The following is a 26,722-nucleotide window of genomic DNA, read 5'->3' on the forward strand; positions in this document are numbered from 1 at the left end:
ATCCATTGTTGACATGGCAATCAATGTCCTGACTCACACAAGCGCGCTGCGCGTTCAGCGATTTGGCAGCAATGATGGACGAAGCAACACGACGGGCAAAGGAGGAGCACGTAACGGGACACAACGGAACTTCCGTGCTGGAACTCCAGCAGGTTCTCACCGTCACATTGGTAATACCTGTCAAAGCCAGTGCGTCGACTTGACTGCTCACCATTTGTGCTCGGTCCGCGTGCGTAGTTGTCATATGCGCTATGGAAAGCGGTAACCCAGACCTGGCACCCAGGGCGGCGCTCCATGTTGTTGGAGTACTCATGTGAATTTGCAACTCTCGTTTTGCCGTTCCTTCTGTCTGTGACGACAGAGTGGAAGTCACAAACCTTAGCTGCCCTGCTGCTAGCCACAGTCTTTGTGTCCTGCTTGCCAGTCCCGCAACACGTCGAAAAAGCGGCAAAGAACAAGCCAACAAAGTCAATCGCCCAATTTCATCTGCCTTTCCTAACTCCAGTTCGAGGATGCCTACAAGTGGTTACGATAATATGCATCCTTGCGGTGGACTTTCGCGTATTTCCTCGCCGATTTGCTAAAACAGAAACATTTGGTACATCCCTGGTCTGTCCCAAACTTCAATTTTGTTACATATCAAGACCTGCAAACTGGTTGGACAGCTTCTTAATAGAACATCTGTTTTTCCTGTGCAATTTAAGATGGACCTTGGAGTTGGCCTCTTCATCTTTTCGGGTGGCGTGGTGGCAGGCCCCCGTCTGAAGACAACTGCCGGTGAACCTATCGAGAAGCTCTACAAGAGTATAAAACTGTGCACTCCCGTAATGATTCTGGGAGTCGCGAGGATGATATTGACGAAAGGGGTGAACTATCAGGTTGGTTGACGCCATGAACCTTGGAGGATGTCGAACCCCATTAGTAAAAAAACAACACATATGTGACTGCAGGAGCATGTCACAGAATATGGGGTGCATTGGAACTTCTTTATGACGTTGGCTCTGATTCCTTTAGTCATAACGATCCTACAGCTGCTGGCTCCTGGATTGAGCTTCACCACACTGGCGGTAGTGATTTCCGTAGGTAGGCCGCGACATGACATTCAACGAATTGTTCGCGTGGGCAGAGTTGAGCAATAACACTGGGAAACAAGCGTACACGATCCTTTTGCAGAATATGGGCCTCGAGCGATACATCATGGAAGCTCCAAGAGACAATATTTTTAGCATGAACAGAGAAGGCATTTGCAGTTTTTTCGGTGAGACTCTCCCTTTCTAAAGTAGAATGATTGCCAACACGCACTGACTGGACTATCGTGCGGAGCCCAGGCTATTTGGCAATCTTCCTTCTTGCGGCGGATATCGGCGCGAGATTAAGGATGTACACCACACACCAGACTGTTCCTGTAGCGCTGCCCCAAATTCTGAGAGAGCTGCTCGCCATCTTAATATCCCTAAGCATCGCTTTCGCTGTGGCGACTCAGATACTCGGAATACAAGTATCAAGGAGACTGGTCGGTGGTCTTTCCCATTTGGATTCCCAAGCAAGCACTCGTTATTGGTCTAAATTGGTATCTCTGTAGGCCAACATCTCCTACGTGCTGTGGGTCTCTCTATCCGGAGTCTACCATGTATCAGGATGCGCCTTGATAGATTTGCTATATGGGACAAGAGCTGAGATACAGACGCCTTTACTCTACAAGGCCATTAATAGGAACCAGCTGGCGATATTTCTAGTGGTACGTCTAGCCGTTTATGTAATGCAATTCGTCCTCGCGTCATATTAACTTGCTCACTCCATAAGGGAAATCTCCTGACCGGCCTTGTAAATCTCTCCGTTAATACGTTGGAAGTGTCAGACAGCACAGCATATGCGATACTTACGTTGTACATATTTATAGTTGGTGGAGTGGCAGTGATCCTCGATCATCTCAATTTAACGCTAAAGCTATGAGGAGTTGCAGCTAAGGAATCCGGCTCGCAAACCTCGCTAAGTACAGTGTTAAGCGTGCCAAACAACACCGGAGTGTTTAGAAGGATTGACAGTGTATTGAAAAGCCAATATTGGAAGGTACACGGTAATAGAGCAACTAAACTAAATAGGCTGCTATCCCAATGACACACAAATAGCGATACGCCGTTATACGCAGAAAGCAGTTCCCTGCACTACATCCAGTAACTTACGCAATGGGAATACGCCACTATTGACCAATGCCGAGACTTTTCATTTCGCTGCTCAACCATTCTTCAACTTTGTCTTCCGAGGTCAGGGCTTTCCGCGGCGTCACTTGCTCTTTGAGTGGCTTCATGTTCGTCGAGTCTTCCACCGCAGGTGGAAAAGTCCCACCGGCAGGGACATGGATAGGTTTATGAGGCGGCCCACCAGAAGCGTAATGGGTCATTGCCATCCCGGGATAGAATGAAGCAGCACTTTCGCCTGACTGGGGTGCAAAAGGAGATCCAAACGGTGGCCAGAAGGGGTAACCCATTTGAGGAGGCCCACCCCACGGGTATGCTCCCATGGGTGACATCGGTTGGAATGGCGGAATCGGCTGCGGATTTGTGGCCGTTTGGTTGCGGTAGCCGGCTGCCCAGTTGAAGGGATATGGACTCCAGCCGGCGGGCCCCGATGTCAATGGCGGTGATTGAAGTGCAGGTTGCTGCGGATGTTTATCGACGATGACATCATCAACTGGCGGACCTTTTGGACTTGCTTGCTCCTCTACGAAAGGGGACGGATGTGATTCCTTATCCAATTCATCGTCATTCTCCTTTTTGCCACCAATTGGCTCTGCCGCCGAAGAAAGAACCCTAGGACGCCCCAACTCCTGGTCCTTTGAATCGCTGTCTTGATGAGAACTTTCTGTCTCCTTTGTTGGCAGCTACATGCTTGTTAGCTGCCTGTGCCACGTCCAGAAACTCAAGTCATGCCTACATTTAGATGTTCACGGAGCTCCGCATCCAAATATGCACGCAATTCCAGCAAAGCTCTCTCCATTTCTGTCGACATTCGTCCTTTGAATTGGACTCCCTATGGCAAGTATTACATCCAGAGACTCAGCTCACAGCGCAAAATTCGTGAAAAAAGCCGTCAAGTACCCCGTGTTTTAGCGAATATAAAATGCTGATATCGTACGCTTTCGCAATCGTATTAAGTTGATCAATCAGCTCGCTTTCCGCGGTTTGATTAGATCTCAGACCCTTTGTCACATCGCCTGTTCATGAACACATCACTTAGACAGCCTCCAAGAGCTATAGAAATGCCAACTGAACCATGAAATACGTACTATCGAAGAGGTGTACGACGACAGGCTCCAAAGGACGTATTTCTGGCAAGATTTCTTCCTTCGGGTTGTCAAGGTTCCCACTGGATCCAGACCCGTCCTTTTTGATGTTGCCGGTTGGACTCTGTTCATTCACTCGCATTTGAGGTTGCACAACTTCCACGATTGGTTCTCGTTCATCCGCTTGGCATCTGGCCGGTTCCTTGGCAGTCGGAGTTTGGTCACGACCAGAACTCTGGTGGGCTGCGGGGGTCGCTGATTGCTGAACCTGCTAGCACAATTGTTAGTGGTGCATAGAGTGCCATCCCAATCAAGAAAGCTACTACCTGATCATGCGATCTGCTCTTTCCGGAAGTCGTTTTCTGTAGGTTGTCCAACGCCAGAACCACAGAATCTATATTGGCTTGTGCGCCCTTGAGATATACCACCTGTCACTCACAAAGTAATATTACTATTAAACCAGACTGTTAATACTGCTTAAGCATACCTGATCGCCATTTTGGTAACAAACATCGACTTTGTGTTCTTTGCAGAATTGACGAATTTCTCGCAGGAGATCGACAGTTTGCTCATTCGCCATTAAGATCGTGTCCGGTTCAAATTTCCATGTCCGCATGTTCTTCATCTGAAAAGTAGCATTAAATGCATTAGCGTAAATTTACAGTCATGGCTGAAATCGGAAACAGCGACTGGGATACAGCTTACGATGTACGGTTTAAATCCTTTGTAGGTCCTTATGGTATCTTGTTCAGCTTTCACGACATCCTCTTCATTCAACCCTCTAAAGATCAGGGTCTGGTCGGATGTTAACCACCTTGCAATGTCAGCTAGGTATGTGCAATCACTCACTGTGAGGAGGGTATCAAATTTTGCATCTACATTGCTGGCTTTAGCGATTTCGTTGATTTTCTCTTTAAATACTTCAGCCAGCGTGGGGCCGTTGCTAGATTCCCCATGCGCTGAAAACTTTTGCGCCACTTCCATGATTTCGTCGTCAAAGTGAATGGTTTTTGTGAATTCGTCTGAGTTGGAAGCAGGGCTACTTGAAGAGCCGGACTTGATCTCCTTAGTCACAATTGCTATCCTGCCCGAATCTGAAGACGTCTGTTCAATCAAAAGCCTCGCAGCGCTTTCTTCGAGGCCCTAGATGTTTCACATCAATTCAAGATGTGTATCATGGTCTCGCAAAATGCAGCCACTTGACAAATACCGGTTGCAGCTCACGCAATACAGCACATTGAAAAGAATTCAACTGCTTCGTCGCCTCGGATATCATTTGGTCTTTCTGAGATGTTCCTTTTCCTTTCATTAAGACGCACTGACTCGGAGGAATGCTTTCAGAGGACGTGAAATATGACGAATTACTTACAAATGGTACTCACCCTATTGTCATACTCCGGAACAATTGAGATACCATGCATATCTGCCAAGTATTCAAGTTTCTTTTGAATTCTTTCCTTTCCTGCAACTGTATCGAACAGATGCGCTGCAACATCGGGATTCAAGCGAATGCGTCGCATCTGCTCCCCAATCAGCGCACACAGACGAAGTCGCCTAACTGAGGATGTTAGCTTCCGCAAACGAGCGCGAAAGAATCATCTGTTTATTACGCCTGATGTAAAGATTTTTCGTCCGACCCAAGGATCTGAAAGGTACCCGATTTCTTGTTCTCGCCAACAGCTGTGTGGGTCTCTACGGCAATCTCCCTAAAATGCAAACCAGATTTGACGGGATGAATTCCATCTTTAAAAGTCGGCGAATTTAGAATAGCAAGAAAAGGCGCACCTCACTTTTGGGTAGTTTCCGACAGAGTCCCACGTCTTAGGAAGAAGGACAAAGGTCTCCAGCGAAGGCAATAAGGCTCCCATCTCTGCGTACTGACAATGTCAATCAGAAATAAGCAGGAAATCCAAACTTTGGACGACGAGCTTGGATAATGTTAACGTGGGAAAAAACGGGCCTTTGGACGAGAACTTTGACAGGTGAAGTGTCGGGATTGCTTACGCAATCCTCGTCACGTGCATTACTGTTGTGAGTCTCCTCCAACTCAGACCAGCTGCTCAACTTTTGAACGCGGGTCATCTACGGAAAAATGCCAGTCGCCTACCTAAGCCGAACAGAGCATTTCTCAGCTGCACATAGGTTGAACACTCCCAAACTCTCTGAGGAGGAGAATAAAACGTTATATGGGAAATGCAATCACCGACATGGGCACGGCCATAACTACAAGGGTAGGGGGACCGAGGATTCCTATCCTCTCCTCCTTGACGCTATTTACAACTCACTTATCATCTATGTATGACCTGTTTTTAGTTGAAGTCATTGTGAAGGGACAGGTAACGGAATGAGAATTCCATTCTTCGGTGCAAGGTCTTGAAATTCCTGTACAATATCTCATTCTGTGCACTGTTAAGATTGACCCTGTGACCGGGATGGTCTTGAATATAACCGAACTCAAGGAATGCATGAAAAGCGCTATTATCGATTTGATGGACCATAAAAACTTGGTATAATATCCATGAATATGTCAAGTTATAGGAAGGGATTGCTCATGCACTGCTCACTAGGATGTCGATGTACAATATTTCCATGACAAACCAAGGTAAATCGACCACTTACATAGATGCGCAAGAACAGACAAGTCATATGTTTTCTTATTTGCCGTGAAATCTCGTAGTACGGCGGAGAACATAGCAGTGTTCATATGGGACAATATGCAGCGCATACTACCTAAAGGAGAGTTGCATGAAATTCGGTTACATGAAACCGACAACAACGTTGTTCTTTACCGTGGAGAATGAATTCGTGTATTGAGAAGCAGTACAGTAATAAGACTATGTACAAAATCCGAACCGACAGAGAGGGTCATATTGCGCTACTGGACGACGCCCTCGTGTTCATTCGCGTGCAGCAAAAAGCGAGAATCCATTTGAGATCAATAAGCATATACTTGAGAGCTTTGGTCCATGCTTCGTCCTGATTGAATTGTAATCGTATAGAGGTGTCGCCGATCTTGTCTTTGCTGATTCTACATGGTCGATAAAATAGTCGCATTAGTACCGAATGGACGCAGAAACAACTCAGTGGAGTCACCTGTAGGGCAAGCGAAATTTGGGATCTCGCTGTTCTGCGTAGTCCCCTATCTGTTGCAGGCAATTCAAAAATGAAACCAGAGCATTGTCGAAGCGGCGGTTCCAAAACAGCATTCCCTTCAGGTCCCCTGAACCATACCTGAGAGTATTACGAAAGAGTGTTACGCAGCCGATAACAGAAATCTATCAACTGACTACCTACTTACAGTTCATGAACGCCCTTGTCACCGTCAGTCTTTTCGATTCTTGAGAAGCTACCCATCGGAACCAAGCGATAGCTGGGACAGACAATAAATTTAATTCCGCCACCTCCATAGTGACTCGCACAGCTACATACCCTTTGAAAGTGAAGTTCAGCTTACTAGCCATCGTATCGAGAAGGAGTAACGCTTGACCCATCGCAGCGTTTATTTCACTCCAATCCACCTAATGGCAGAGGGATGAGCAAATATCTAGCGGACAGCTTGGAAAATAATCGTTGGCGCAGCGAATTCTAACCGGTTGATTGGGCAAACGACCCATTCGAAAACCTTAGACTAGCCATCAGTATAGGCTATCGGCAGTACGAGAGGTACAAAAGACTCTCACCATTGATTGTACCGAATGGCCCATCATGCCAGATTCTGAACGTATCATTATAGACGTTCGTTTTTTTAAGCTTCTCCAGCTGATTGGAGACGTATTCATAGTTGAGGTTGACACTGTCGCGCTCGTTGTAGTACTTCTGCAGCTCATCCTGCAGGCTGTTGATTTCCTGCCAGTAGCTGTTTATACAAAGGCTAATCAGATTCTGACCACGCCTTCATCACATATCAAAATGGCACATACTTGAGCTTCAGTGCATCCACTTCCTCCAGCTCGGTTTTTGCCACTTCCAGTTCCTCCTTCAATGCCACCTTCTCCTTCTCCAGATCCTTAAGCACATCCAAGGCATTGCGCTCTTGCTCCTTCAACTAAAGGGATACGAGAGCGACAGTATAAGCAGTTGACTTTGACCATCTTTACCGCTTGCTAGTCTACGCTTTGCGTACCATGACGACATCTGCTTCCGTCACACGGCGTCCTTCTCCAGCTTCCTCGTCAGCAACCAAAGTTGCCAGATATGCTTCATAAGCTTCTTTTTCTTTCCGAACCTCAGATAGCCGCTTTTCCAGCTTTATTATGAGTTCGTCAGCGCAGTCTTGGCATAATGGATGATCGACTTGTGATACATGAGAGATCAGGTCAAACAGCTTCCCCGCCGTTTTCAATCGATGGCTGAGGCTCCCTCGTTGTTGGTCCTCCGCAGTACCGCCTTTGGAGCCCCTCTGCGGAGCGACTAATAAGGGAGACACTTGCGACTTTGAGAGCATGACAAATGACTCTTGGATCGGTATTGACAATTTGTTTCCCGATCCCTTGCGGTTCACAGAGGACGGCGTTGGATGAAAAGACCGAGTTCCATGGTTAAGACTCGGCGTGCTGCCTTCCATTATCTGAGGAGAAATCTGAGAGCCATTTTCCACGACTGTAGCTAATGTGCGAAAAAAGTTTGAGCATGTAGTCCTGCGGGGTGCCTTTGAACTAGCATAATCGGCAGAAAGACCAACCAACAGCTTCTTCATATGGTATATTTTCTAGCAAAGAGGGGTCCAACTTGATCGGTTGCGAGCAGCTGCAACAGAAGTAGCTGGCTAACATAAAGTCAGACGGTCCCCATCTCTCCATTGTCGACCGACGGATAGCGCCGTGCTGCGCAACTAACATCGTGTAGTAAGCAAGAGTGGCTTTGCCGAACCAGGTGCTTCATTCCTCCTTCTGCCCCAGTTGACCAACTAATGTCATCTACATACAAATCCAAATATGTTCGACTTCAGGAGAGGTACCGTTCTCTCGCAAAGGTGAAGATATGCAGTAGGAGCAGCCACCCCGCGGATGCGCATCTTAATAACGTCGCCTTTCATTAGGAACGGTCGGAGCTCGTTACTTATTTAGAGAAGGCTATGAAAGATGTGAAGAGTCTGAAGACGGAAAACCAGTGTGTTGCATATGCTGTTTGTTGCACTGGAAACTATCCGCTGAATTTGTCCTTGTTCTTGCGTAGACAACTTCTCGACTTGATAATTCTTCTTACCCCCAAAGGGGCCGAAGAGTGAGGAAGTGGTGTTAACTATTACAGCGGTTTTATATCATTAAATTTGGTGCATTTCATTTAAGCTCTTCAGATGAAAATGTCAAAGCTTCTGCCTCCGATGATTCACATAGTTCGGGTGCCTCTCGCGACTCGAACACGTCCGACGACGACATACCAGGTCTTTTCCTCAAGACCGCTATTGTGGCACCTACTGTTTCCTGAAGGCTCACTCTTGGCTTTCCTACATAGATTCTGATGCGGAACGCTACCATTCACTTCAGAAAACACCTAGTCACCGGGGACGAAAACGCAAAGTGTGTGGAGGATCACCCCGAAAGTTTGCGTTGTTATATCTGACACATAATTTGCTTCTAGGAGAACGAGGCCGTCCTGCCCGCGCATGCCAGCCCTAAGAAGCGAAGAAAGCAACTATCACAATGATGGTGGCTCTTATCGCAGACTGCATCATACACAACCCACTGAAACTTATCCATCGGAACCGTCACCAATATAGAAACACTAGACTGAGAGCGCCCCATAGTCCTGCCGATCTACACGTCGGGGCAAGAAAGACTAGAGGGGAACGCAAGCGACTATATTCGCATTGAACATCCGTTCAGATATATACACGGTCAATAAATATTCACACGTTGTCCGTCAGCATTTGGGTCGCCCCAATCAAAAGTTCTCCTCATCCTCTTCATTTACTCCCATCCAGCGTAGCTTAGTTCCATTAGCAGCGACCATCCAAAGATCGTGATATGCCTCAATGCAGTTGTTGAGATCTTCTTCCGTATAACCTTTCCCGATGACTCGGTCCCGGATTTTGGAGATCCTACCCAAAATATTCAGCTGAGTCTGCGTGTACTCGACCAACTGTGGCTGCATACTTCATACCTAATTTCGCTCTGCATTTGACCGTCGGCATCTTTCGACATTGTTTTGATGAGTTCAAAAATGACAGATATGGGATCCCTTTCGGCATTCCCAGGTCAGCAACGTAAACGGTCAAAGCAAACTTCTCTATTACAGGCACTCACTGGGCTTGTGTCTCTTCGCGATCCAACAAGCTGGCTTTGCTGACGTCCATAAGGCGCAGGGCCTCGTCAACATCGCTGAGGTCAACCTCGTCGGCAAAACGAAGCCGAGCCTTTCAGAAGATATTGCACAACTAAGTCCACGCGACCCAGGTGACCCGTGCACAAAATGAGAAACGTACCAGTGCCGTTGCCATCCGAATCACGCTCAGGAGTGTTCTTGCAGAGGTATATTGGAAATCTTCCATTTCTTTTGCGCGAGAACGGAGATGCACGTAAGCATTAACTATGTAGTCCCCAACCTCCTTCGGCACTATCGGGTCGAACTTCCGGGCTTTTGCAATATAGTGCCTGCAAAGAAAACTGTTAGGAAAATATATTTGCAAACTCAGAGCACAGCAAGTCTGCGTACCTAATAACACTCGTGTCTACCGCTTCAAAGTCACCGTCCAATCGTGGATGGTGCAAATGCATGTGTACGAAGGCAACATGCTGGGCGAGTCTACCACAGACATGTATTAGTGACGATCCACCTTAAATAACGTGGCCAGAGAGCAACACAATCAACTATATCTCACCTGAGATCATCGGCAACAGTCGGAGTATCCAGCATCAGAAAGAGAATATCAAAACGACTGAGTAACGCGGCCGGAAGATTGATATTATCAGACACCCGCTTCTTGGGGTTGTAACGGCCATATTGCGGATTAGCGGCCGCAAGAATTGATGCTCGAGCGTTGAGCGTCGTGGTTATACCAGCCTTCGTCGTACCAGTTAGTACCTACGCAATAAATATGCACCGAGGAAAACGTTGTACCTTGCTGATACTGATTGTCTGCTGCTCCATCACCTCGTGAATGGCGGTCCGATCATTCTCATCCATCTTATCGAATTCATCGATACATGCGATACCATTGTCCGCCAAAACCAGTGCGCCTCCCTCCAGAATCATTTCCTCCGTGACAGGATCCTTCATCACGCTAGCAGTCAAACCAACGCCGGAACTACCGCGTCCGGTCGTGTATACACCTCTCGGAGCAATCTTGCTAATTTGCTTCAGCAATTGAGATTTTGCAACCCCGGGATCACCCATCAAACAGATATTAAGGTCGCCACGGATTCGCATCCTGTCCTTGGTTTCCTTGGTAGCACCTCCCACGAGCAATAAAAGTAATGCCTTCTTGACATCGTCGTGGCCCCAAATTTCCGGCGCAATGCTTCTTGCGAGCCTCGTGTAAACATTTTGATCCTCGGCGAGCTCCTCAATTTTGGCGTTGATTTCTGGCGTCACCTCCATTTGAGAATATTGTTTTTTCAATTGTCGCACGTGGTGGGCCTCCAGATACGTATCGGTGATGAGACCCGCGCGTAAAGCTTTAAATCCGGTATAGGGGATTGGAAGGAAGATGCCAGAGATGTACACTGTGTCTCCGGGGTTGACACTGCGGGTCATGTCATCATAAAGGTGGACGGTCATGGAGCGGGGAATGTGTCCCATTGGAACTTGATCGGTCTGTTTGTCGCTTATAAGTTACGGGACTAGAAGAAGGAGCAGCTGACTGCCTACCAGCTCTTGCACTTTTATTTCCTGGAACTTGATAAGTTTTGAAGCCCGTGTCTGCAGATAAAGCTTCCCTTTCGAAGCATTTTTTTTGCAATCTGCACTAGGGCATTCGGTAATTGGTGTGAAGTTATGAGAGGTCACCTGAACATGGAGATTAGCATGGACTCAGAAACTATTGATGATAAATAGGCATCTTGTACCTCTTGGAATATTTCGGATCCGCATTTATCGCAACTGAGGGCGATGACGACCGCTTGCGGTTTGACATCGCTAACGCGTGTAACCATTCCTCGTACAGTGACCATTCGACCAACAGCGGAACCCTTAACTTCTCGAACGGAAAGGGCCTTGGCTGTGTCCCGAGGCTTAAAGCATACTGTACTGGTTAAGCAATGAGACGTAGGTAAAGGTGGCTGTAATCGGTGTAGTGCCTGCAACAATCCTTACTATCTTCGGGTCAGCATTGGTGGAAACAAAGGAGCATTCGTTCCTTCTCTAGCTGCATCATGCTGCCGCCGTTGGAACAAAATCACTTCCAATGGGTCACTGTCGTCATTTGGCTAAGAGAGGACGATCAGTCTCTGATATTAGATGTCACCACTGAAGGTGTTTACGAACCGCAGTCCTGTTTTCCGGGAGCATAGTATCAATCACTTCATAAAAGAGAGTAACATAACGCTTCGTATTATGTTCAATGTTCTGAGCCAGCTCTTCGGTTTCTTCAAACTGCCGTGACCAACATTAACATGATGTTACGGGTACAATGGGACGATAAAATGATGTACCGCAGCAACATCATCCAAACTGATCTCCAGCTTGCTTTGTGTTCGATCCGCGATGGTTTTCTAAAAGGGGATTCAGAGGCTCATCCGTTTTGATGGAATGTATTTCGTACAAGTGACGAACCAACTGCTCCTTGTACGGAAATTGCAATGCTGCAGGCGTCCTACGACTGTGTTTTCGGCGGCTCGGAGTCTGAGCAGGATCAGAAACTTCTACGGCAAAGTTCTCCAGGAAGTTTGTGATTTTCTCTAAATCGCATAAACTCAATATTAACCCCAGATACTCATAGGCATGTGCGAGATTCCAGGTGAACGACATTCGCACAACGATGCCATACAATAATCACAAGCCAGAGATAACAAAAATGCGGGGGTCGTCGTCTCCTCACTTTCCACTACTGGGCTCAGCACGCTTACCTTTCTCTTGCTGATAGTTCACATTAGGGTAGAAGGAGGGTGCAGGCGCCGCCATGTTGAACTGTCTTCGGCGGGAGCGCGACGGAGAGAGGCAAGCACAGGTAAACGATCAATACAAATCTGTTCTAGAACGATATGCGCCGAAATTTTCAGGGATAGCACCGAAGCTGTAGATGGGTTGTCCAGTAGTTGAGTGACCGTGAAGCGAAAGCGATTTCGGACGCCAGGTGCATGTCCGAAAGTATATTACATAAGCAAGAATACTCAAGGTCGCCAGTTCCATTCGAGTAAGACCAGCAACTGGAATGGCTCGACTTCTGCTTCTTTCACCTTTAATTACACCGCTGTTTAATATGATGATGTTTATTCCGTATTTATTTTGTTGCATGATATATTTGCAAATGCTCGCACTATGTCGCAATAAACATTGCCGAATTCTGTGTCCGATCAACTGGATTCGGACGCGTTGCTGCGTCGCACTCTCAAGCTTCACAGACCATTACCGCTTGCATTCCCTTCCCTAAACTGAAAGCATGGCAACTATACAGAAGGGGAAGACCATCACATTACGTGGGTCTGCTCAAATTGTCGTTGAATTCTTCAGTAAGTGTGGTGGGCATTGGCGTTGATGTATAAAGTGCTCATCTTTGCAACACCAAAAGACTATGGTATTAATAGGTAGAGCAGCAGTGTTATCACTGTCGGCATGACTTGAATTACTCATAACCTTCTGCCGTAACCGCCGAAAAGCATTCTCTTTCAACGTGGGCTTTACCCTCCCGAAGGTCATAATGAGCTATCTGCAGCTGGACGTATACAGAGACGGATACTGATAGTTAGGCACTATTTGCAGACTTCCGAATGGTTAAAAAGTATGGATTGAATCTCCTTCTGACCTCCGATGACGGCGTGCAAGCATACCTCAAAGCCATTTTATCACAACTTGACAGTACGTTCTTATACTGGGAGTACAATCCTAGTCTTCTAATAATTACCATCGTTCTTAGAATGGATCGTCGCCAAAAAAATAAGTAGATTGGTCATGGTCATCAGCTCCAAGGACACTCGAGAGGTGCTCGAGCGATGGTCGTTCGATATACAATTAGAACAATCAGACGATCGCAAGGAGAATTTTTGCGAGTATGTTAGCTGGAAATGACTGCATGAGAATTCGCGACTCATCCGCATTGCAGAACCAAGAAGAGTAAGACGGAGAAAGAGATAAATTCGCAGATCGCTGCGGTCATGAGACAGATTACCGCCAGTGTATCCTTCTTACCGATGCTTGAAGATCCTTGTAAGCTTCCAGGTTTAAATTACTCTCTTAGGGGCTCACTACTGACGCGCTGACGTGTCCCAGGTACCTTTAATATACTCGCATACACTGATAAAGATGCAGAAGTCCCTGCCGAGTGGATTGATTCTGACGCACGCCTAATTACGAAGAACGCGGAGCAAGTGAAGTTGCGAAGTTTCTCGACAAGTGTCCATAAAGTTGATGCTTTAGTAGCGTACCGTCTCGGCGACGACTAGATCTCTCCCCTCTAGATTAGGCTGATAAGGGTCCAAGTACATTGTATATAACTCTGCTTTAAAGATGCATATTTCATAGCAATTGTCATTTGACAGAGGGCTATACCGACGTGTCCAACCGGCCGCACGATAAATAATCTACCTTCTAGAGCTCTAAGTTTCCTTTTGTCGGCCAAAGGTTTTGACACTCTCGGGCATGGGATTAGCACTCTTTCCGGCTTTGCCAGCGTCCACATTCACGCCCCTAAGCGCGTCAAGCTCATATTGTTCGCCGGCGGCCGCGGCATTTGAGACGACCTTCGCCGCCAACCGAGGAAGATCAACGTAATCTGACCCATACTTGACGATCAGCTTCAAGCATACAACCATGATTCCAAACCACATAGTACTGAACGCCAGTTGGTAATAAAGGGAATCTAAAGTGTTCCATTAGTATGAGTCGATGGACGTCAACAATTTCTGCAGGCCTTACATGGTGTTCCCAAGAAGATAAACATAATCATGAATATGCTTCCAAATATCCCGAGCGGCAGCTGCCATTACACTCTGGTTCAATGATAACAAAGAGGTTCCTTTAACCTAGTCCGCTGACTCACCGCAAGGTAGCGCACAGGCTTAGATTGTTGAAGAAATGGTGAGGCCAATGTCGGATTGACTTGATAAACACCTAAGAACAGATCAAAGGCATCCTGCAAAGTGCGGCGAATGGATCGTTAGATGACCAAAACATGCGTCAACATTGAGGCAGATTTACCTGTCGGGAGCCATCCAGAAAGTTATTCTTGAAATACCGAATGGCGGAGTTACGGAAGTCTTGGATCGCACCCGCTCGCGTTCTCTTTCCACCTCTTGTGAAATCCGTCTTCAAGGCACCTGTACCGCTGTATTGCCGACTAACTTCATCCGCATTGTCTGCCCAGACTATAGCAGGGTTATAGACTCACGTTTGTATGCGAACAATTCATTGTCACTCACCATGCTTGAACATTTTCTCCAGTTCAACGGCATCCTCCACCTTTCCATTTGGAGGCAGGATCCCTAATTCAACAAGCTGGTTTCTCAGCGAAGCCCTCGCCAAAACACTTTGAACAACGTTGGTCCGGTCTAGGCAGTCCATGCAATTCGTGCGAACAACTGACGTTTGCTGTTGACGAACAGTGCCTTTGTCATCGATGTGGAAATAACTGGTCCAGGTAACTTCAGTGATGACCGGTGCCAGCAACCGACGATAAAAGAACAAATGCACCCACCCTTGTTGTTCCAGCTCCGGTCGAATATCATCCAGGAGCACTGATATACGATCCCAGCGCATGTTACGGCATTCGTGGTGAAAATCGAAGTGGACATATCTATTATTATTCGATAGTTTGATGAGACGCTCCATTGGCGATTAAAAAGTTAGTCCTAAAGAAATTACCTGATACGAGGTTCATTCAAGAGTCGGATGTGTTTCGCAAATTCATCACCCAAGCGATGCTCGTAACCTTTCTTATTTATCAAATTGACAACAATTTGATTCCCATAGAGAGCCAGCTGATCGGTGAAGTGTTTCTTGAACGATGCAGACTACAAGGAAATAAACTGGTTCATTTTCGCGCATCTTTCAAGGAATCCATGCACTACGCATACTGTCCGTGGATTGGCATCGATTTCTAGTTTCGGTTGATATCTGATGTTGGCTGTCTGCTTCCAGTATAGCGGGATCGACCCACGTGTTTGGACATAGGCGGTCTTATGGCCCGAATCAGCAATCACAATTTGTTCAGTTTCGACGTTGTTTGAGACGTTGCCGTCGTCGTCGACACCTCGCGAGTGATAACGAGTGCCTGCACGGTGGTGATTACGGCGACTAACAAGAGCAAACGTGAACCTATGTCCATTAACGGCGGCCCGCTTGATTTCGATGACTGGGAGGTATATGCGAACCTAGGTCAAATTGTGCGCTATATTGATTTCTGATGCAATACTTACATCCACACATGATCGGCAGGATAAAATTGCTTAGCTGTTAAGGTAACGTCATCAAGATATCGGGACGATCAGCAACACTAGAGCATTGGGGCCTACATCGTTGTCGGCTTTCGTAGAACTCAATTCCATCAACCGCCTGTGCATATACCGATTCCAGAAGAAACGCTCGTCTGCCTGCCAGTAAAGCCAATATCTAATTGAACATCGGATGTCTCAATATTACAGAGACAGTCAAATATTTACCCTGCGCCAAAGCGGTTCGTTTTTGGGTGCCGTAATAGATTGCCGTTGGAGGGTGTTCGCGATTTCATATGTGTATGAGAAGTAGAAGAAGCCAGATTCAAGTAGGTTGTCTAGCATTACAACATAGTTCACATCGTCCTGAATCTGGGCGTAGGAAGAAAATCTTATTTATGGGCCGATAGATGTCATCCAATCCCGTAAGCGTAAACTGCCAACCTGTTGTTCAGTTAAATGCAATCTGCTTCTTTGCACAGGGATAATTTTGTGCCCGGTCAGTTTGTAGATGTCATGGCCCGATAGTTGGCCAATTCGCTCGCGATCGGTGATGACAACAATGTGATCCCCTTTTCATTTATCATGAGAACGGCGGAAGCGAGATGTATGTGCAAATGACACCTACCTGCGTTCAGTTTGATGATACCAATCAGGCCATGAATCTGTACCACCTCTTCCTGCCTCAGCGTTGGTGCCGGAGGTGCTGCAGACGACAACTCCGAGTAAGTTATGGAAAAATGAGGCTCGATTTCCTAATTTTTCATACCATTCAGCTGCAGCGAGCCATCCTGTCTGTTTATCACTAGAGTTTCTCTTCGGACAGAAGGATCGAGGTACACTGGCTCGAAAGTGAAAGTCTCGCTAGACATATACCTGGTTTACACAATTGGTAAGGAATGCCGTAATGTTAGTTCAACCCGCCTTCGAAGTCGGCGTTGATACATTACGCACAGGTTCAACGACTCATAAACCATTTTGGCTGATATTTGGGAGGTTGAAAGCGGGTAGCGGGGAGGAAGTGGAATGAAGCTGGCAGGAGGAGGTGAATATTGCTTGGGCGTCAGGTGGGCCGGGCTGGACCTTCGAATGTGGTCAACTAAATGCTGTCTTGCCAATCGCCCAAAGTCCCGGCCGGCGGTTGGAAGCGACCGTGAGCCCAACGTTGTGACGTAGCGGAAAAAAAAAAGCGACAGTGCACGTTTTTGTCAGGTATGTACTCGGAGCCCGCACTTGGAGAGATAACTCGCAACTCTCAACGCGTCCCTTACCTACGTCAGCGGCCTAGCTTTCTGGCAAAAGGTTGACTGTGATCTCCTATCAGAAGGTTATTTTCGGCGCTGAAGGCAACCAACACCTTCAAGTATGATGTATGACGGCTGCCCGCGATTATTACGATGCGGAAGGGCTGGACGTTTCAACAACTTTCTATTTAGACTCTAGCTCAACCAGTGAGCGCACTCCATGTCACGACAACCATCTTCCGGTCTTGGGTCCCTGCCAGACGAAATTTACGAGCAAATAGGTCTCTACCTCACGCTATATGATATCTTCAACCTGACACTATGTACACGTCGACTTCGCGCGGCTCTAAAGGCACCAGCGTTTGGCCGAGAGTTTCTGGCAAGGGATGCGGAGAATTTGCGGGTCGAAGTTGTGCAGCCGTTGCCTATTACAGGGTTGGATTGCTTGCAATTTGGTATATTAGATGAGCCTAGCGGCGACTTGGTCAATGGAGAAGGAAGCAAGCGTTACCCTAATCGAAGCAAACCAACAACTTCACCCCTCCGCCAGATCACACATTTCGTCCATCATCGCACACCGACTACATCCGACCTTCATACTGTTACAGTTCGATCATCGGGAGCGGTCACAGTGGGACATCGACCGATCGTTCCCGGGCCTGTGACATGTTCTCTCTCCCCAAACCTCACTTCTGCCACTGATGGTTCCAGTGATATTGTAGTTAACGTCACCTCCAGTCACCGCGCAACATGCCAGCTCTGCAATGCCGTTCCGATACGAAAGATCTGTTATTGGATTGACAAGCGTTACAGAGTATTTTTCCAAACTTGGGCCGACGCCTTTGAGTTCACAGAGTCTCATCAGCCAATAGTGCGAATGACTTTAGTGCATCAGGAAGAGAGGGAGGGCATCTGGGATGGTGCAAGCATGTCGCCGAATTCGCGCAATGATTGGTATTCTCAATTTGTGCCGCAAATAGCGGTCTATCGCTACGGGCTTCTTCAGAGTCAGGATAGGGGCCTGCGCTTGGAGCACTTCTTTGGACTGACTGACGATGTTGACCAATGTGATGATCGCGAACCTCAAGGGCAAGCCCTTGAGCAAGTGCAGGCAGACATAAAGTTATGGAATCCTTGGGCGTAGCTGTTGCGATTGAACCAATTACGTATGCTAAATGCTTGTATAATATTATTGTTGAAATGAGATGCACATGCATGATGTCACAGCATCGACGTCTATAGTTACAGTACGCTAAGTTTCCACCTACACTCTACTACCCACAAACTTGATAAGCTCGTTTACCACCATCCATTTACGGTATGCAACATTATCTTTCCTGCTGTAATCTGTATACTTCCCTTTTCCACCGAGTAGAACCAAGTCTTTTCGACCTTTGGCAATATTTTTCCTTTTGCTTTGCTTTCTTTGGTAGCCCAGTCTAAAAACCGCACAATCATGGTTTCACCAACTCCCCGACCAGTAATTCCTTCAATCCCAACCCCATCCGATGGCACGTCATATTCCACCATAGCGGCCGAGGTAACGTTCGTCTCCGCATTCGTTTGCAGTGTTTGAATGTAAGCACGGTCGCCTCGTTTGGAAGACTCTTTGTCATCGTCCAGGCATAAATTGTACTCGTTGGGAATCCAGTCAGCACACTTTCGCCCGGAAGCGATAACACCGGGTCGAGTCATGCGTGGTGCAGAGGAGAAAATTTGTCGGGCGGTACGGTATGATGAAGATTTCTGCTTAGAATTCAATGCAGCTTCAGCAATCTGCTTCGCTTCCTTCTTCTTCTGCTCCTGCATGAAAGTTCGAACCCAGCCCCTACAGACTTCTACATTGTTCTCACCAACACAATAATTCGCCCGACCATCGTGCAATATCAGCAGCCGGGTGTCCGTCCACGAAGGTAATTGCCATGGTGCCAACACAGTACGAATTCCTGGAGCAGTCAACGCACCGTGAGAATAGCATCCCTCAGTGAGACTCAACCAATCCCCAGGGTTCTCAAACGTGCTGATCAGAGCAGGTAATGTCGCCAGGTTAGAGCACCTTTTCCACAGGTCCGTCACCAAGGCCTCTGCTCGACGATAGCTGTGGACCGCAAAGGAACTTCGCAAGTATAGACGCCACTCATCCCCTTCGTGTGCCGTTACAAGATCCGCGTCCATGATCGCGGTATTGTTCATCCATCTTGAGAGATCACCAACTGCCGTGCCGACGTCTATCCATCCCCAAGACTCACAGCGATCCGATGAAACCCAATCTTGAAACATTCGTCCCCAAAGACCCCGCAACTGATCCAGTGCTCGTCCACCGCGTCCCTCAAATTGAGCAAGACGGCGCTCCAAAAGGACACAATCCTCATCGGTCCCATCCCAACCCATAGCGGGATCGACAGGGGATCCTCGTCCAAACATTTTACACAATCTATCGGCAGCAAATCCGGCAAATCCGCGATACGCATAGCTCGGATCCACATGGGCAATGTCGATGACCTTGACATTTGGTCGTTGCAAGTTCAAAGGAAAAGATTGCTTCGTTACGTTGTGCACAAACAGATGAAGATCCGCAAAAGGTTGATTTTTTGCGACACTGTCAGCGAGGACTGTTGCATACTCTGGGAAATCGTCACGTTGTCCTTCATACGCTGCGACGAGGCAAAGTGGGGTCTTTTTAGGTTCCAGGAGGGAGATGTCAGAAGGCGCAATAGCAAAAGTAGGGTCCAATAGAAATTCGCGGATGCGCTCCGCTGCTGCCATTTGCACCGATGCATTGTAATGGAGCATGTGAGTTTGCCAGTAACGATCAATGAGGTCATCCATATCGGTCGCCGCAGATATAAACAACATGGCCTAGTAAAAACCGACGAGTGCCATGAGGAAGGTTGCTCCAAGTAAGTAATCATCCGGCCTGTACACCCACCTTTGCATCAATCGCGGCAGCATAAGCCTCACGCGCGGCCGCATCGGCCAGCTCTGCCTTGTGTGCCCATTCATATACCCGATCCAAAGCCCGTCCAGTAATGCCCTTGGGCAAGCGTCCCCCCAAAAACGCAATGAATGGTCCAGCAGCATCCACGTCGTCGTTAGGGTCAAGTATAGAGCTTTTCGCCGATACAGAACCTGCTTTCACATCAGCAACGACTTTGGCCTCCAACTTGTCCATTTCCGCTTTGGCTTTCTTCTCGGCATCGATATTAACTTTTGGTATGCGCTCGGTGTTCTCATGTATTATTGGATTGCTCACAGGTTCATTTGTAACATCTCGTGTAGGCGGATTTGATAACGGCGGAACACCAGTCGAAGAGTCCGAACTCAAAAGTATGTACAACAGCGGGACCAAAGCTAACACAAGTATCAATATTACTTTTGTTCGGGTCCGCAGACCCATTGACAGGCCGGAAACAAGAACGGGAGTCATGGGTCGGAAAAGACGAGCGAGGGCGGTGGTGCGTGGTCCAGGAGGTTCAATAAAGTGTGTAATAGGGACCAGGTCAAACAGCATCACACAACTGCCGCCAATTGCCGTAAGCGACGTCTTAACGAGAAATGCAAATTTGTTGGCAGGGATGCGATTCCAATACGATGCAATCGGGGCAGGTAGAAACCCACAGCGTTGTTATGGCTAGTCCCCTCTCCCCCGAACGTGAGATCTCGCCAGTTGATCTGTTACCATGTAAAGTAACAAATGGCGGTCAGCCGCGAGCGGGCCGTTGTGTAGCGGCTCGCTTAGCTGATAAAAAATAAGAGTCTTGTCTGCGCGTTTTCACGTGATTAGCGGGGGGAGATTTGGGAGCTTTCACACGACGAATGTTTTTGTTATTTTGTAGCATTCTATTGAATGAAGGGTTTTATACTAGGTTCAATTATCTGTCGAGTGGAGGAAATCTGCTAATTCAGCCAACTCTCCGGATTCCCAATTGTCTTGTTCTGTAGCATTCTCTATATAAGTGGCTGCAACTTTCAAGATTTCCTCGAGTTTCTGCTGATCCTTGGTCCACCCCGCAAACTCGGCCCACGCAACAATATGTGATCCAAACTGGACAGACACTTGCCGCATGAATGTTCTCCTTAGGCCCTCCGGTTTCCCTTTCAAAAATCCTGTTACATATGCGCGGTGAAAGGCTGTCAACATGGATCGTGCAACAGGATTTCTGAAATGCGACAACAGGTAGGCTTCAGCGCTAAACTGTCCGACATCCATTGCCCTCAGGCCGTACCGACAGACTTCCCAGTCCACGATCCATAGCTTTCCAAGATATCGACCAGTAGCATCACTCTCTACGATGATGTTACCAGGCCAGAAATCACCCATTATCAAAGTTTCTCTGCTTTCCATCAACTCGGCGCCAAAAGCCTTTGCACTCTCAGTAGCCGCTTGAAGGGTGTCAGCGGAAAGGCTATTGACACCAGCCAAGATAGTCCCAACTCTGTCGTGAACGGCCGCCTGAATGATCATCCTCGCTTGCTCATTCTCAAAAGGCTCCATCAACTTGGCCTTGCTTTCCGTGTCGGCCGCTTTGCTGTGAAAATCAACGAGGAAGGTCCCCAAGGCGCGTCCCATTGCAACCGCCTCATCATCAGACGGCTTATGCGTGGAGAAGAAAGTCTTGAGATCGAGATGTACTCCTATATCTTGAACCAACAAGACGGGTGTTGCAGGATCATAATGGAAGATCTTTGGGACATGTATCGGGCCATCTTCGGGCAGATACGGCAACAGCGGAGAGCGGTTTGCAAAGAGGGTGTATATCTCATATTCATATTTCTGCAAAATGTTAAATCAAGATGGTGAGGTTCTGAATATTTAGCCGTAAAGACCGCCACAACGATTGTTGCGAATGCGGACGGCACAAGAGCATACCATTCGAATGGTCCCAAGTAGAACATCCCTGTCGTCTGCAAGAAATGGCTCCGCATGCTTGACTATAGCAGTGTTCTTCCCGTCTTCCATTGTCCCCGCAAACTTGACGCGCCAGACAAAGTTCGCATGGCCTCCCGAAAGCCTTGTCACCTCGACTGCACGAGGAAAATCAGCCGGAAGGGTAGTGACAAGATAACTGAGGATGCCAGCGTCGGTCGTAAGGTCGAGGTCAGCCGTATTTCTCATGCCTGTCCTCAATGAATCTATGCACAGTCAGTGTTCGGAATATGCAAGATGCCCTCACCCCATGTCGACAGGATGGAAGTCGTTGGGCTTGAGTGACCTCCCCTTCTTGAGCAATTCATCGGCTATAACCTGGTTAATTGTGGAGACGGTGGACACCTTAGTCACGTGTGCGCGGCTGTTGTGGTTATTACGGATCATGGGATTGTTTTCCCTCCCATGTTTCCTACTTTTCAAGATCCCATTTGCACCCCACTTCCTCTGTCATTTGCACGGTAATTCACAATGCGCAGAGTCTCGGTTAATGCCGCATTGCGGACTCTTCCTCGAAGCGCCTACGCGCACCAGCATTTTAGACGGTACGCTACTCCCGCTAGTCCGCCTCCAGCGGAGGGTTTCATGCCCGGCGTTGCAACATCCAAATTCGTAAAGCACACCAAAGAGCAGGCTCTCGCAAACCCCGAGCTTTCGTCGCTAAAGAACTGTAAGATAGCTCGCATCACCTCCTCTCTCGTTGCTCCTAGTTAACGTTTCTAAATATTCCAGCTGAAACCAAGAAACTCAACCTTTTCCAATCGGTGAACGAAGCAATGGACTTGGCGCTGGCGTCGGATGAATCTGCTGGTATGAATATACTTTGACCTATGAAGCTACGGAGGCTTAAACATCCGTTTTCGAAAAGTTGTCTTTGGTGAAGATGTCGCGTTCGGCGGAGTGTTCCGTTGCACAATGGGATTACAAGAGAAGTACGGTAAGTGGTTGAAGTTAGAATCCAAGCCATCGAGTGAATGCACCTCTAATGGGTGCTTGCTGTGTAGGCAAGGATCGTGTATTCAACACTCCATTAACGGAACAGGGATTGGTTGGTTTTGGGATTGGAATGGCGGCCGCGGGCGCCACTGCTATAGCCGAGGTTCAGTTTGCCGACTACGTTTTTCCGGCCTTTGATCAGGTTAGATTTGTCTGAATGTAGTCAATCTGAGTGGTGTTGCTTACTCCTGGTTGCAGATTGTAAATGAGGCCGCAAAATACCGGTACCGTTCCGGGAACCAGTTTGACTGTGGTGGATTGACGATTCGAATGCCGTGCATGGCTGTTGGACATGGCGGTCATTATCACTCTCAAAGCCCCGAGGCCTACTTTGCCCACACCCCCGGACTGAAGGTGCGGACGGGGAAATGATATATATGTTTACCTGGCGAAGGGCTAATCTAGTCCGCATAGGTTGTCATTCCACGTTCACCCATCCAAGCAAAAGGCCTATTGCTCGCCGCCATCCGTGATCCGAATCCAGTCCTCTTCATGGAACCCAAGATCTTGTACCGTGCATCAGGTGAGACCACCGTACAATCATGAGAGCATTGATGACCCGGAACCACGTCAATGATACCTCACCTTTAGTGGAACAGGTGCCCGTAGATGATTACACGTTACCCATCGGAAAAGCTGAGGTCATGAAGCAAGGTAAGATTGGATAGTTAAAGCCGTCCGTGTCAAGGCTAACTCGTTATCCTAATTTTGCAGGCAAGGATGTGACCGTTGTGGGCTGGGGCTCTCAGATATACGTACTCGAAACAGCAATTGCGATGATTGAAAAGGAGATACCCGGCCTGCAAGTCGAACTTATCGACTTGCGATCTATCTTGCCGTGGGATGTCGAAACGATTGAAAAGGTAAGGTCACGGCACCTGAACTCCTCTTGCCATCTCGTGCTCATTATCAATGATCGTTAGTCCGTAAACAAAACTGGACGTCTTGTCATTGCACATGAAGCACCAGTCACGGGCGGTTTCGGTGCGGAAATGGCAGCCGCCATTCAGGAACGTTGCTTCCTCCGTTTGGAAGCGCCCATTCAACGAGTGTGCGGCTGGGACACCCCTTTCCCGCTTATATTTGAGAAGTTTTATGTACCCAGTGCGATACGATGCGTCGAAGGTATCAAGAAGGCTTTGAACTACTAGATAGTGTACAGCTCGTGTACAGGTTAAGAAAATCACGATTCCTGAGAAATGTTAGAATTGCACCACAAGGACGATAATTGATAAAAGACTGGCTGACGGGTATAAATACGGGAGTTCACTTGAATGAAAGAGATTCGTCTATTAATGAAATAAAAAATGAACACTTTGCCCAGCCCGCCATGATTCCCCACACCATGCGCAAAAGCGAGGAAGCACGCTTAAGCTGTGGCGTCCTTAAGGTATGCAATAACATCTGCACGTTCCTGGGGCTTCTTGAAGCCAGCGAACACCATCTTGGTCTGCACAAAACATCCAAACGTTAGCGAATAGCGGTAGCCCAAAATATCGCGACTATCGCGTAAGATACATACACCAGGAACAAACTTCTTGGGGTTCTCAAGGTAGGTGAACATGTTCTCGTCTGTCCACGTCACTTGCTTCTTTTGCATAGCGGCGGAGTACGAGAAGCCTTCAGCGGTACCAGATTGACGACCGAAAAGGCCGTGCAAGTTGGGTCCGACCTTGTGGGGTGCACCCTATAGCACAACACGGTTATTGACACCATCGTGACTTCACCATTCGAATGAATGGACACTCTACCTTTTCAACAACGTGACATTGAGCACAACGAGTCTTGAAGAGCTTGGCTCCGTTAGTGGCGTTACCTATTGATTTACACGTAGCATGGCCATATTAATTCCTGCAACCGGGGGATGGCGGAGGACGCCAAACTGAAAACTGGAAACAATACATACCAGCGGGGATAGACATGTTTTATGTGATGTGTTTTAAAAAGGGATGGAGTGCTTTGTGTGGGTATTCCTTGCAGGACGAGTAACGTCGGAGAGATGTAGCGAGTTGGAGAAGAGTACGGAGACCTGGCGAATAACAAGCGTCTTTTTGTTTTGTTTTTTCCCGTTGCTAATCCCGGTTCAAATCCCCGATTTGTTCCGACGATGACTTGGTTGCCAAGGCTAAGCTTTGCTTATGTAATGGATTACGTTGGAACTGCGTCAGTCTGTATTTTGTTTATTTATTTTCGCAGCTGCTCAATTTCTGCTTCAGCTCGCCGCAGTTCTGTATACATGTACAATAGTTCCTCCTCTAAAGCATCGCGCTCACGCTCCAACTGCGACACGGTGGTTTGTATATCAGACATTGGTAGGGTTGCTTGATTATCAGGAAGATGGAGGCCGTCAGTCGGTAGTTCACGACTGTGTTTGTCTTGGGTGAGCAACAGGCTTTGATCCAACAGTCCAGAATTTGTCGTGGCTTCCATATTGGTAGATATTGCATTTGCACTTTGCTCGTGATCTGCCCTAGACACGAGCTCTAAAGTTGCAAAAACGCCGTTCAGGGATGCATCCTTATCAAGCCATTCCAGTTCCTCTCGCTGCATGTGGGGGATTGGAGGTGGGGGCATCGTCTCCGAACATTCCACTATGAATTGCTTTGAGTCACTCCGGAACACTTTGCGTGGACTATCCTTCAAGTGACTGCTGCCCCGTCTAGTGCTTTGTGTCTCCATTTGCTGGCGAAAATCTGCCACACAAAGTTCAACATCATGTTCTGACGACAAGGACTCATCGCAGGCTCCAGAGATGAAATTTCCCTTCTGCACTTCGGATGCTCCCTTAAAGAGCCCATCATGATTCACAACTTCCGACCGAGAATGGGACCGAGACAAGGGTGCAGCGCGCCCACAGCCCTCACTAGCATGCAATTCTCCCAACGTATTGATCTCGTCTACCTCACCAACCAACTGTGTGGTTGTTTCCCTCTCAAGCGACCGATTGCATTGTTCACAGCGTTCGCAGCGCGCTTTTAGCGCCTCACATTCTGTCTCAAATGTTGCGCACTTGACTTTGTACTCTGCGATCTCCGCTTGAAGAGACGTTATAGTGGCCATTAAGCTAGATATCGGATTTGTCTCTGCGACATGGACAATTGCTGGCTTTCATCATATATGTAGCTTCTAATGAGCCCCATGCATCTTGTGGTAAAACTGTTAAACTGTTACCTCGTTTCTTGGGGACATATCTGTGCAATTCTTGGTTATAGTGAGACGTAGAACGCGGATTTCGTCGGTCTGTTCAGCTATCGTCTGTTGCGCGTCGGCCAAGAGGGTCTGAAGATGCTGAGAACGGACACGAAGATCGTCGCGCTCGCGAATGAGCTTCGCTTGATCTTCATTATTGAGAATGGTGTGTGGGATGGTAGGGGGATGAGCCACTCGTAGAGGCGGAACAGCTTGACTGCGAAGGGGAACCTCTCGTTTCCGCCTGTTTGAACCTTGCTTGTTCGACGTGGTTTTTAACTGGATCGCCTTTTTATCTGTCGCGTTGCTTATATTTCGTTGCATCCCAAGGTTCCCGTCCAGTGTGCTATAGGCGGCCTGTGGCAAAAACGCGGACTATTTATAAACTGCGCCACGCAACTAAAGTGAGATGGCCTGAAGCATGTCGTCCTTCATTTGACCGACATTCCAGCCCATCACTGGCGTCAACTGACCGTCGGCCGAAGCCATAGGTTTTGTCCGCGCTTGGCAAGCTCCCGTTATTGAAAGCTATAGGGGTCGGCCACTGAATATCCGAAAT

At 47.8% G+C, this 26,722-nt stretch overlaps 14 protein-coding genes across 14 annotated transcripts; 6 read left to right on the forward strand and 8 right to left on the reverse strand.

Annotated features, from left to right (window-relative positions):
* Window positions 1-74: 74 nt before the first annotated feature.
* Window positions 75-1,953, forward strand: SPPG_04783 (glucosaminyl-phosphotidylinositol O-acyltransferase; the record flags this gene model as incomplete). Its single annotated transcript, XM_016753017.1, has 8 exons — window positions 75-170; window positions 238-609; window positions 705-878; window positions 951-1,083; window positions 1,154-1,258; window positions 1,329-1,513; window positions 1,583-1,738; window positions 1,804-1,953. 8 exons carry the CDS (start codon window positions 75-77, stop codon window positions 1,951-1,953), a joined length of 1,371 nt encoding a protein of 456 aa, XP_016608506.1.
* A 78-nt stretch (window positions 1,954-2,031) lies between these two features.
* SPPG_04784 (uncharacterized protein) lies at window positions 2,032-5,212 on the reverse strand. Its single transcript, XM_016753018.1, has 12 exons — window positions 5,069-5,212; window positions 4,894-4,989; window positions 4,666-4,837; window positions 4,494-4,601; window positions 4,133-4,426; window positions 3,989-4,078; window positions 3,771-3,908; window positions 3,610-3,711; window positions 3,287-3,554; window positions 3,099-3,214; window positions 2,935-3,030; window positions 2,032-2,881 (listed from the first exon to the last, which is right to left on the reverse strand). Exons 1-12 carry the CDS (start codon window positions 5,149-5,151, stop codon window positions 2,201-2,203), a joined length of 2,244 nt encoding a protein of 747 aa, XP_016608507.1. The 5' UTR covers window positions 5,152-5,212; the 3' UTR covers window positions 2,032-2,200.
* A 107-nt stretch (window positions 5,213-5,319) lies between these two features.
* SPPG_04785 (6-pyruvoyl tetrahydropterin synthase/QueD family protein) lies at window positions 5,320-6,135 on the forward strand. Its single transcript, XM_016753019.1, has 5 exons — window positions 5,320-5,514; window positions 5,597-5,619; window positions 5,698-5,790; window positions 5,851-5,885; window positions 5,961-6,135. The coding sequence occupies exons 1-5, from the start codon at window positions 5,376-5,378 to the stop codon at window positions 6,082-6,084; spliced, it is 414 nt and encodes a 137-aa protein (XP_016608508.1). The 5' UTR covers window positions 5,320-5,375; the 3' UTR covers window positions 6,085-6,135.
* On the reverse strand, window positions 5,734-8,375 carry SPPG_04786 (uncharacterized protein). The gene is made up of 10 exons (XM_016753020.1): window positions 7,965-8,375; window positions 7,407-7,888; window positions 7,204-7,328; window positions 6,964-7,139; window positions 6,874-6,905; window positions 6,713-6,801; window positions 6,582-6,653; window positions 6,377-6,514; window positions 6,073-6,311; window positions 5,734-6,013 (listed from the first exon to the last, which is right to left on the reverse strand). Exons 1-9 carry the CDS (start codon window positions 8,119-8,121, stop codon window positions 6,149-6,151), a joined length of 1,434 nt encoding a protein of 477 aa, XP_016608509.1. The 5' UTR covers window positions 8,122-8,375; the 3' UTR covers window positions 5,734-6,013; window positions 6,073-6,148.
* Window positions 8,095-9,151, forward strand: SPPG_04787 (uncharacterized protein). Its single transcript, XM_016753021.1, has 6 exons — window positions 8,095-8,255; window positions 8,322-8,392; window positions 8,459-8,506; window positions 8,572-8,666; window positions 8,738-8,802; window positions 8,864-9,151. The coding sequence occupies exons 1-6, from the start codon at window positions 8,193-8,195 to the stop codon at window positions 8,927-8,929; spliced, it is 408 nt and encodes a 135-aa protein (XP_016608510.1). The 5' UTR covers window positions 8,095-8,192; the 3' UTR covers window positions 8,930-9,151.
* SPPG_04788 (DNA replication licensing factor MCM7) lies at window positions 8,968-12,487 on the reverse strand. Its single transcript, XM_016753022.1, has 14 exons — window positions 12,289-12,487; window positions 11,996-12,120; window positions 11,875-11,934; window positions 11,708-11,815; window positions 11,537-11,649; window positions 11,290-11,470; window positions 11,093-11,230; window positions 10,343-11,038; window positions 10,104-10,285; window positions 9,938-10,027; window positions 9,708-9,876; window positions 9,529-9,638; window positions 9,386-9,463; window positions 8,968-9,323 (listed from the first exon to the last, which is right to left on the reverse strand). Exons 1-14 carry the CDS (start codon window positions 12,341-12,343, stop codon window positions 9,167-9,169), a joined length of 2,262 nt encoding a protein of 753 aa, XP_016608511.1. The 5' UTR covers window positions 12,344-12,487; the 3' UTR covers window positions 8,968-9,166.
* Window positions 12,488-12,722: 235 nt separating this feature from the next.
* Window positions 12,723-13,954, forward strand: SPPG_04789 (uncharacterized protein). Its single transcript, XM_016753023.1, has 7 exons — window positions 12,723-12,891; window positions 12,951-12,966; window positions 13,039-13,073; window positions 13,142-13,237; window positions 13,296-13,428; window positions 13,482-13,585; window positions 13,649-13,954. The coding sequence occupies exons 1-7, from the start codon at window positions 12,822-12,824 to the stop codon at window positions 13,819-13,821; spliced, it is 627 nt and encodes a 208-aa protein (XP_016608512.1). The 5' UTR covers window positions 12,723-12,821; the 3' UTR covers window positions 13,822-13,954.
* Window positions 13,755-17,056, reverse strand: SPPG_04790 (uncharacterized protein). The gene is made up of 15 exons (XM_016753024.1): window positions 16,762-17,056; window positions 16,577-16,683; window positions 16,436-16,513; window positions 16,252-16,379; window positions 16,036-16,179; window positions 15,889-15,966; window positions 15,793-15,826; window positions 15,451-15,728; window positions 15,239-15,387; window positions 15,072-15,170; window positions 14,797-15,005; window positions 14,576-14,742; window positions 14,418-14,510; window positions 14,294-14,354; window positions 13,755-14,237 (listed from the first exon to the last, which is right to left on the reverse strand). The coding sequence occupies exons 1-15, from the start codon at window positions 16,782-16,784 to the stop codon at window positions 13,975-13,977; spliced, it is 1,911 nt and encodes a 636-aa protein (XP_016608513.1). The 5' UTR covers window positions 16,785-17,056; the 3' UTR covers window positions 13,755-13,974.
* A 37-nt stretch (window positions 17,057-17,093) lies between these two features.
* SPPG_04791 (uncharacterized protein) lies at window positions 17,094-18,277 on the forward strand. Its single transcript, XM_016753025.1, has 2 exons — window positions 17,094-17,177; window positions 17,244-18,277. Exon 2 carries the CDS (start codon window positions 17,272-17,274, stop codon window positions 18,193-18,195), a length of 924 nt encoding a protein of 307 aa, XP_016608514.1. The 5' UTR covers window positions 17,094-17,177; window positions 17,244-17,271; the 3' UTR covers window positions 18,196-18,277.
* On the reverse strand, window positions 18,220-20,731 carry SPPG_04792 (uncharacterized protein). The gene is made up of 2 exons (XM_016753026.1): window positions 19,981-20,731; window positions 18,220-19,910 (listed from the first exon to the last, which is right to left on the reverse strand). Exons 1-2 carry the CDS (start codon window positions 20,560-20,562, stop codon window positions 18,351-18,353), a joined length of 2,142 nt encoding a protein of 713 aa, XP_016608515.1. The 5' UTR covers window positions 20,563-20,731; the 3' UTR covers window positions 18,220-18,350.
* A 115-nt stretch (window positions 20,732-20,846) lies between these two features.
* SPPG_04793 (uncharacterized protein) lies at window positions 20,847-22,245 on the reverse strand. Its single transcript, XM_016753027.1, has 2 exons — window positions 21,922-22,245; window positions 20,847-21,825 (listed from the first exon to the last, which is right to left on the reverse strand). Exons 1-2 carry the CDS (start codon window positions 22,165-22,167, stop codon window positions 20,920-20,922), a joined length of 1,152 nt encoding a protein of 383 aa, XP_016608516.1. The 5' UTR covers window positions 22,168-22,245; the 3' UTR covers window positions 20,847-20,919.
* A 122-nt stretch (window positions 22,246-22,367) lies between these two features.
* On the forward strand, window positions 22,368-24,305 carry SPPG_04794 (uncharacterized protein). The gene is made up of 9 exons (XM_016753028.1): window positions 22,368-22,648; window positions 22,711-22,788; window positions 22,847-22,915; window positions 22,983-23,116; window positions 23,173-23,328; window positions 23,389-23,497; window positions 23,566-23,628; window positions 23,689-23,837; window positions 23,898-24,305. Exons 1-9 carry the CDS (start codon window positions 22,450-22,452, stop codon window positions 24,123-24,125), a joined length of 1,185 nt encoding a protein of 394 aa, XP_016608517.1. The 5' UTR covers window positions 22,368-22,449; the 3' UTR covers window positions 24,126-24,305.
* On the reverse strand, window positions 24,069-25,039 carry SPPG_04795 (cytochrome c). The gene is made up of 4 exons (XM_016753029.1): window positions 24,881-25,039; window positions 24,726-24,790; window positions 24,497-24,661; window positions 24,069-24,424 (listed from the first exon to the last, which is right to left on the reverse strand). The coding sequence occupies exons 1-4, from the start codon at window positions 24,894-24,896 to the stop codon at window positions 24,344-24,346; spliced, it is 327 nt and encodes a 108-aa protein (XP_016608518.1). The 5' UTR covers window positions 24,897-25,039; the 3' UTR covers window positions 24,069-24,343.
* Window positions 25,040-25,126: 87 nt separating this feature from the next.
* Window positions 25,127-26,691, reverse strand: SPPG_04796 (uncharacterized protein). Its single transcript, XM_016753030.1, has 2 exons — window positions 26,146-26,691; window positions 25,127-26,079 (listed from the first exon to the last, which is right to left on the reverse strand). The coding sequence occupies exons 1-2, from the start codon at window positions 26,485-26,487 to the stop codon at window positions 25,159-25,161; spliced, it is 1,263 nt and encodes a 420-aa protein (XP_016608519.1). The 5' UTR covers window positions 26,488-26,691; the 3' UTR covers window positions 25,127-25,158.
* Between the last annotated feature and the right edge of the window lie 31 nt (window positions 26,692-26,722).

This window comes from Spizellomyces punctatus (genome assembly GCF_000182565.1).
Source record: "Spizellomyces punctatus DAOM BR117 chromosome Unknown supercont1.7, whole genome shotgun sequence".
Classification (NCBI taxonomy): Eukaryota; Fungi; Chytridiomycota; class Chytridiomycetes; order Spizellomycetales; family Spizellomycetaceae; genus Spizellomyces; species Spizellomyces punctatus.